Here is a 9,067-nt window from a genome sequence, read left to right on the forward strand (position 1 = left end):
AGCTCCTAGTCTGGGGGAACACCGATGAGAAGGCTGAGAGAGAGAAAGCCTTCCCCTGGAGCTGACACCTTGAATTTGGACTTTTAGCCTACTTTACTGTAAGGAAATAAACTTCTCTTCGTTAAAACCATCCACTTGTGGTATTTCTGTTGTAGCAGCACTAGATGACTAAGACAGTCTCCATTACAGCTTTCAGCTTTATGCTATCTAATATACCACTTTGGCCAAGAATGGGAGTATTGATCACCCAGTTTACTAGTACAGTGCCCAAGACATAGCACAGTCTCAATAAAAATGATAGAATGACTAAATGATAGCATTATTTTAATCTACCAGAGATTTAAACACCGAGCATAATATGATTGCCATATCTAGTTTCTTTTCTCTTTTGGTCAGTTTGATAAGTTGTATTCTAGACCCTTGTCCTGTCCAAACACCTCATTCATCTTTCATTTTTATACAGCAATTTATATATATTACATACCCTGACTTTCATTTATCCTGAGGATTTTACACACTGGGTCCCTAGGCATAAACTTGGAACATTTTTAATGTTCCCAATGTCCTTTAGCTTATAAATGCTGAGCCTAATAATATTTAAATTACTGTCATCAGTGTTCAGTGTAAAACATTCACTCCTGTGCTGAAAAGCTTATCCATAACTCTCCCACACAGTGTAACAATGTTGCCTCAAAAAGAGTCCAGTTTATTCCCATATCTACGCATATATACTCATATTCTCTATCACCACTGAAGTTTGTTTTATCTGCTCCTTTGTTCCAGTTCAAAATTGTTTCATGGAGCAGTTAAGAGACCTGTGCCCTTAAAATTAACTCCCAATCTCGCCCCCCCTCTAGGGGGACAACTTCAAAAGCAGTCACTCTCTGGGCCCCACTTCCAATGCTTATTTTTTGAATAGCCTTCCATTAAAATAGACATGATTAACGTATAAAGGCTGATGTTTTTAACATCCCATGCCAGTGTCCTCTCCATCCATTACGGTCTCTGTTCCTTTGAATTTACCCCAGCAGATATTCAAAATATCCTTCCAAAATAGAGTAAAATATTCTCTCCTGCCTGTCTTCATAAATTCAGTCTTTCTTTCTTTTTTTTTTTTTTTTTGTATTCTAAACGGTTTCTTCAAGCTTAGCACTGAAATACACTAAACTGGAAAGACAAACACAAAAATACTTGAGTCTTCACAAGAACAGCAATGCAAACACAGCAAACTCATTAGAACAGCTGCCATGGTGGGGGAGGACAATGGGGTGGGGCATGGAGATAAAACGAATAAATCAAAAAAGTCCACAAGTGGGAGGGGCCTTGTCTGGAGTGCTGATGCTTGTCTGCCCTGCACTGGGAACTGCAACGAACTAAACACTTATCACGTGATGTGCAAGCAATAGTAACAGAAGTAAATCCCCTAAGCAGAGGTAGACCCTCAGGGTGGGTCATTCAAAGCACACTGAAAGGAAATGGCGGAAGGGGTTGTTAATAATGTCAAAAAGAGGGAAAAAAGCACAACAAAAGGTAGGTCGCAGTGATTACAAAGTCAACTGTAGGGGGAGTGGCTTGGGGAGAAGGGGAGTTGGCAGTGAGTGAGAATTTTGATAGACATGGTACAGACAGGATACCATGTGAGACTGGCTGTCAATGACAGCTTGAGGCATCTCACAATGAGAACGAGAGAAGATGAAAAGGAACTCACAGCAGCAAGAGTGTGTGACACACAGTGATTTTGGAAGAAGGTAGGTCTATGAATAAACATAAAGAAACAATCAAAGACCACGAGGGCATAAGTAGAATAAAAATGTTATGAGAAGAGAGCTGAAAGTAATGAGGAGGCAGACCGGCATACTACCCACAGTAGAGATGAGGGCAGTTCTTGCAAAGAGCCAAGCAAGAAGACAGCCGATATGGTAAGGGGCCCCAAGTGGAGATGGCAATTAGATATCCAAAGGGCCAATGTCAACTATCCTTAAGTAGTTCATAAAGTTTATTACCTTCTGTTGTTGTTATTAGTCGTTGTTGCATTGATTCCAACTCATAGTAACCCCATGTGTGCAGAATAGAACTGATCCATAGGGTTTTCAATGGCTGTGACCTTTTGGAAGCAGATCACCAGGCTTGTCTTCCGAGGAGCCTCTGGGTGGGTTCGAACTGCCAACATTTAGGCTAGTAGTCAAGTGCTTAACCATTTGTGCCACCCAGGGACCTTATTACCTTCTGGTTTGCTTAATATAATTTCAAAGGCATCAGCTTCTCCTAGCACAGCTGAGGATTACTCCTGTATCTCCTGTCACTCACCTCGACAGCTCCAATATGGGAGTTTAAGCTCCACTACCCATGGCTCCTTTCCTTTTTCCAACCTGAAGATGACCTCTGGTTTGGGAAGGTCATATCCTGTTAATGAAAAAAGATGTCAGATTTGGGTGTAACAGTCTGGGTTTTAGAGAGGACTTTCAATGAAGCTTTCCATTTGCTCATCAGAAAAGTCAACACCTTTCACTGGGAACGAAGGTGTCCAAAAGAAAAGAACAATCTAGGACAAACCAAGGACAAAACCATTACATATTTAAGATGTCCCAACTGTATTCCACAAGGAGGAAGGAAATCTCTTCAATGAGGCCCATCTGACATTCCCAGGTCAGCTGTGCTCACCCATGGACAGGAAGTGGCTGTAATTCTCCAGCATCACTTCCTGGTACAGGTGTCTCTGGGCAGGGTCCAGCTGCTGCCACTCCTCCCTGCTGAAGTCCACAGTCACGTCCTCGAATGACACTGGTCCCTTAACACCACATACCTGCTCGATATAAATTAGTCAGCATTGGTGGAACGGGAAGTTACATACAGGGAGTTGTTTTTAATAACTTTTCGCCATGATGCGTCACATAGTTGTTGTTAGCTGACGTTGAGTCACCCCTGACTCATGGCAACCCCACGCACAATGGAACAAAACACTGCCCAGTCCTGTGACATCCCCATGATCAGTTGGGGATCAGACCATTGAGAGCCACAGGATTTTCAGTGGCTGATTTTTGAAAGTAGATCACCAGGCCTTTCTTCCTAGTCCATCTTGGTCTGGAAGCTCTGCTGAAGCCTGTTCAGCATCATAGCAACATGCAAGCCTCCAGTAACAGACAGGTGGTGGCTGCACATGAGGTTCATTGGCCAGGAATTGAACCCAGGTCTCCCACATAGAAGGTGAGAATACTACCACTGAGCAATGACTGCCCTGTGCATGACATAGAGTTCCCACTAAATATTTGTTTCACATTAAACTTTTGGGGATTAAAAAAAAACAGAGATATCCTGCCATTCATTGTATACTACGTTCATTTGGTCATTCTTTTGTCAAAAACAAGGATTGAAATAAGTTCTAAGTCCTCTAGCTAACTTAGATATAACCTGCATTAGGTTTATTAAGCAACTACATGCCAGACATTATGCTGAGTCCTGGGGACTCAACATAGAATTATATAAGCTTTGACCCTCCCAGCAACTTGGAGACTTGGAAAGGAAGTAAATATACAAGATCAACTATGGGTAGAAATACATGCAGAGCAGACCACACTGGGGGTCCAAATTAGGCAAGAGCAAATTCTACTTGGGAGTGGAAAGTTACGCTCCTGAGAGCTGGTGAAACTTAAACGGGAAGTGAGAAGTTTGAAATTCCAAATGTTAATATCTGTTGGCAAGTTGGAAACACTATCCCCAGGTATTTTTAATCCTCTTTTAAATAAGAAAAACCACGCGGCCCTTAAAAGTCTGTTCTTAACTCTACTCCCTATGACTCTACGAACTATGAAGAAAGGGAATTTTCTGCACCTTATCAGGATAGAAGAGAAATGAGCCAATCCCAAAGACCAAGTAGGAGGCGTCTTGAGAGGATCAGCTAAGAATCTGCAATGATCCAAAGGTAAATGAAGGAGCTGAGCCTATGCCAATCAGGGGAGGGGCTATCATTTCCCTGCCTGTGGCTGGGGCTTCCCACTCAGACCAGGCACCTAGCTTCCTGCAGACAGCCAACCCCTCATCCCAACCCACCCTCATTCATCAGCTGGTTCATGGTTTCCTCTATAACACACGTGGCCTCTGGGTGTGTGGACATAGGCCACATGTGGATCACTCTCAGCAGGAGGATCAAGATGATTTCAGAGGTATGGAGTCCATGTGTCTGCCCTCCAGTTCTGGAAAACTGTCCCTAGGTCTGCTCCTGCTTACCTTATATGATTTGTCCTGCTCCTCCGGACCTAGGACCTGGGGCCTCCAGGGCAAATTCATATCAATAGGCATGGCCCCGCTGGGCTTCAACTTCTGGTCTCTCTTGCTGACCACTCCACTTCTCCCAGGATCCTGAAGCTGGGTGGGCATCTGGAGGCTCCAACCAGAGCTGCTGGGGAGAGGTGGGCTGAGCTGAGAAGGGAGATCCTGGAACCTCAATGATGCAGCCAGATCCAAGGGCTCTGCAGAGATGCCAAGACACCCTGGAAAGGCAACGACCACATGATCAATCATTCAACATTTGTTCCACACATATTTCCTGGAGGTTCTTAGGTCAAGGCCATTGTGCTAGACACTACAGATGTGGAACAGACAAAGGTCAGAAAAATCCAACTCTAGTTATATCAGTCAGGATAAAAGAAAAAGACCATGAGATTCGGACTAAACTTAATGAAGGTTTAATCACAGCTCTGCCACTTCTAGCTATGAGAATATGCAGATACTAGTTCCTAGGTAAGGAGCCCTGCTGGTGCAGTGGTTAAGCATTCAGTTGCTAACAGAAAGGTTGGCAGTTCAAACTTACCAGCCACACTGCGGAAGAAAGATGTGACAGTCTGCTTCCGTAAAGATTATGGCCTTGGAAACCCTATGGGACAGTTCTACCCTGTCACACAGGGTCACTATGAGTCAGAATCGACTGAACGGCAATGGGTAGTCCCCTGGGTGGCACAAATGGTTAAGCACTTGACTACCATCTGGAGGTTGGTGGTTCAACCCAACCAGAGGTGCCTTGGAAGCCAGGCCTGGTGATCTGCTTCAGAAAGGTCACAGCCTTGAAAAACCTATGGAACACAGCTCTATTCTGCACACATGGCGTCATCATGAGTCAGAATCTACTCCACCACAACAAACAACAATGACCAATTAAGGTGCTTAAACAGATGGCTTTGTCTCATCTTTCTTTTCACACATCTTTCTCTCTGGAAAGCGAATTGGATACAGGATAGGGATCAGGGTGGAGGAGCTCAGACTTGGGATAAAACTTGATGATATAGAGGCATCCTTTTTATTTTTACATTTTCAACACCACCCTATTGACAGGAGGAGTCTCTATGTAACAATGGCATGGTGGAAGCAGAACTCCTCATCTAACTTCACGAGGGGGAGAAGAGAGAATCAAGATCAACATCAGCCCAAGGCTGATTCCTACAAGGCAGAAGTCAGATATGCCTCCTCTCTGCACCCTTTTTACCAATTCTGACACCAATCATCCCTCCCATGGTGCTCTCTACTTCTCTGCTGAATTCAATGATTCATTGCAATGGCCACACAGAACTCACAGACAATACTGACAATTATGAGGTTTATTAGGGAAATAACAGCTTACAGTTCAGATTCAGGAACGCTCAGGATACAGTTCTTCCATCAAAACAGCCTCTTCTCAGCTGTGCCCACAGGCACGTCTCTCTCTGACCCTTGGCCTCTTGGCCCTCAGCCCCTCAGCCTGGCCTCTGCCCTGCTTGGGCAAGTGTTACAAAGCTCTTTTAGCTCTGCAGATAGCACCCAACTCTGCCAGTAAGGCTCGGCCTGAAGATGCTAAGCTCTAGCTCTGTGGGTCAGCAAACATGGCTCTACCAAGTGCCTGGAGGCACCATACTCTGCCAGCAAGCCTCCTGATCAAAGGCACTCAGCTTTCTTGCTCTGTGGGCCAGGAAGCCTACTGCGCCATCTCCTGCCAGTATTCCGCTGGTCTCCTGCCTCTGCTGCCATCGTTCCTCTGATGCCGCTTCTCACCGTCTTCAGTGTTACAGCCCTCTCTCAGTTTCCTGGTTCCAGGAGCTTCTCAGCGTAGGGATCCCAGGTCTAAAGGATGTACCCCACTCCTGGCTCTTCTTTCTTTCTTCTTCTGGGATGGCTCATTTTAAGTCTAGTGGGATGGCAAAACTGACCAATCTCCTTGGTGGGCCACAATTAACTTATCTGCATAAAAACACCATTCACCCTACAGCCTCTGTTACTCAGACCTCCCATTACTCACCCTACAAACCACCCAAGTGATTGGGTGGGAGTTACAAGACCATGGCAAGAAAGGCCATATAAAAGCGATCTACCACACTGCAGGAGTGGACCACAGGATTGCCAGGCGATTCCAAAATACTGTCCCCCAGTCACTGACATGGCCTATGCTCCTGAAATCATTAACCTACCCTGACTGCCACTTACTATGTCCCAGGGAGTGCCATTAGCCAGTTTCCACAGGACGCCAAATCATCAAATAATGTACTGCAATTGGAAACCCATCATCGATCTCAACTGCCAATCACTGACCCTTATCATATCCCACATAGACCCAGAGAGTAGCCAACTGAAGGACTGCAACACTTCCTCATCATCCAGAAAGCAGTGCAGTCAAACTCACAAACCTACATCACTGATGCCCTAGGCCTCTAGGTGGAGTCACCTGGTTCCCATATGCTCAAAATTACGACTACCTTCAGCACCCCACTGTACTGACTCCTATAGATCACCAATCATTGGCCCTCTTGAGTGTGTTACAATGTGAACCTCAAAGTCCTCCAATCCCCAAAGCTCCCTGCTCCCAGTCAATCACTGACTCCGATAGTCCACCAAGCAGTTAATCTCTTCCCCAAATGTCCTCCACTACCATCCACTAAGGCCCTCTTAAGACGCACAGTGTCCTTAAGTGGGCACATTCCACTGGCCAACAATATAAAACCTGATGTTAAAGAACACTTGGAATTTAACAATCACAAAAATACTTATTTACACATATGAAACACACAAGGGGAGTTTGAAGATTAATGAGCCAATCATCCAACCTAATTTTAAAAACACCACTCATCATATAGCCCCTCAGACCTCTTATTACCCCACAAACCATGCCATCACCTACCGTGCAGACTCCCATAACTCACCCCACAGATGCCCCAATCACTCACTGCACTGACACCCCTACTCATGCCACAGATGCTCCAATCACTCACCTCACAGACACCCTCAGTACTCACCTACAGACCCCCATCACACCCTACAGATGTCCCCACCACTCACCCCATAGACCATGCCATCATTCATCCCACAGAGACCCCACTCACCCCACCAACACTCCACTCACCCCACAGACCTCATCATTCACCCCACAGATGCCCCAAGATGCTCTCATCACTCACCCCATAGACCCCCATCACTCACCCCACAGACACCTATCACTCACCCTTCAGATGCACCCACTTACCCCACAGACCCCCCCATGGATGCCCTCATTACTCAGCCACAGACCTCCATCACTCACCCCACAGACTTCCTATCATTCACCCTACAGACATCCCACAGATGTCCTCATCACTCACCCCAGGCCCCCATCACTCACCCCACAGAACCTCCGTTTAGCCCACAGACACTCTCACTCACCCCACACACCCTCATCGCTCACCCTATAGACAGACCCTCACTCTTCCCAAAGACGCTCCACTCATCCCAGACTTCCCATCGTTCAACCAAAACACCGCCATCAATCACCTCACAGACCTCGCATCACTTACCCCGAAGACCCACCATCACTCATTCACTCACCTCACAGACACCCCACGGAACTCTCATCACTCACCTCAAGCCGACCTCCCATAACTGACTGCACAGAACCGCTATCACGACCACCCCAAATCACTTCAGCATTCCTCAAGCGCCATATAGGTTAGAAACTGGTGGCCACATTAGTGAAATTGTCGCTACGGGCCACTCCGGTTTGGGTCATTTCCTGTCAAAGCTTCTTTGCCGGTGCGGACATAAGCGCATGCTCACTAGCATTTTTGAAGCTATTGTGGCCAATAGGTATCACTACGCATTACGGAGTTTCTCTATTCTCGTTCACTTTTCCTCAGCGGCTTTGTCAGGAGAACGACATGGCCGCACCCGGCTAGAACTACCTACTGGAGGACGCCATCTTCAAATAACTTTTATTCCGTACAACTGAGGAAGGCGCATCCAGTCTCAGAGAACAAAGCCTGTGGGCTGTCCCACGTTGGCAGGGGACCTATTCGATACTTGTATATATACCTTCCTCGGAGAAACTGACACTGCATATCTGAAAAATATCCTTTTTCTATATTTTCACGCTTATTTAAGGGCTGCCTATTTTCTTAACTGCTGAAGAACACACTGTATCTGATAGTTTTTGAAATTTTTATATTTTTAAGAAATTTTATCTTTGCAGTCTTTGCACAGTTGCTCTCTATACCTGAATGAACTCACTGATGAGGTTATCTATTAAGAGACTACCAGAAGAGAGAATTTGGGGCTCTTAGGACACTTCATTTAAAGTGAGGAGAAAAAAGAATGAGGTTAAAGGGGAAAACACAATAAGTACAACGGCAGCCAGCCCAAGTGAGCAGAATTTTCAGGAAGAGGTTTTTCAATCATTAGATAGGTAGAACGTATCTTAGAAGGTGGCCAATAGTGACCATAATGTTAACAATTGGGCCAGTTGTGGGGAAATGGGGAGGGAGGGGTGGAGTTAGGATCTGAAGTAAATCTCACTGTACATGAATGGTTGAAAGTATTTCATGGTCACAGGAAGGACAAGAGTTGGAAGGGAATAGGAAGGAGCATAAGTATCATACAAACGTTTAAATAAGTCAGGTCCACAAATTCCTGATTGTGCATGGAAAAGAATTTAAGACAATCTAAGGGAGAATGGGAGCCCTGGTGGCACAGTGGTTAAGTGCTCAGCTGCTAACTGAAAGGTCAGCAGTCTGAACCTACCAGCGGATGCTAGGTCTGTGGGGTGATTCTTCTTGTATTTTAATCTCCAACATTTGCCCCC

At 45.6% G+C, this 9,067-nt stretch overlaps 1 protein-coding gene across 2 annotated transcripts in view; it reads right to left on the reverse strand.

Moving 5' to 3' along the window:
• ZNF175 (zinc finger protein 175) overlaps nt 1-7,990 on the reverse strand; it is a 12,505-nt gene extending 4,515 nt beyond the window's left edge. Inside the window, exons 1-4 of one of the 2 annotated variants that reach the window (XM_023736398.1) lie at nt 7,853-7,990; nt 4,225-4,393; nt 2,662-2,803; nt 2,308-2,403 (exon numbers count right to left, since the gene is read on the reverse strand). In XM_023736398.1, the coding sequence (XP_023592166.1) occupies nt 2,308-2,403; nt 2,662-2,803; nt 4,225-4,374 (388 nt within the window). In that variant the 5' untranslated portion in view covers nt 4,375-4,393; nt 7,853-7,990. Of the gene's footprint in view, nt 1-2,307; nt 2,404-2,661; nt 2,804-4,224; nt 4,488-7,852 lie in introns of both variants that reach the window. The other variant, XM_012557110.2, reaches the window with a different exon arrangement.
• Nucleotides 7,991-9,067: the final 1,077 nt, after the last annotated feature.

The sequence above is a fragment of the Trichechus manatus genome, unplaced genomic scaffold (genome assembly GCF_000243295.1).
Source record: "Trichechus manatus latirostris isolate Lorelei unplaced genomic scaffold, TriManLat1.0 scaffold00087, whole genome shotgun sequence".
In the NCBI taxonomy this organism is placed as follows: Eukaryota; Metazoa; Chordata; class Mammalia; order Sirenia; family Trichechidae; genus Trichechus; species Trichechus manatus.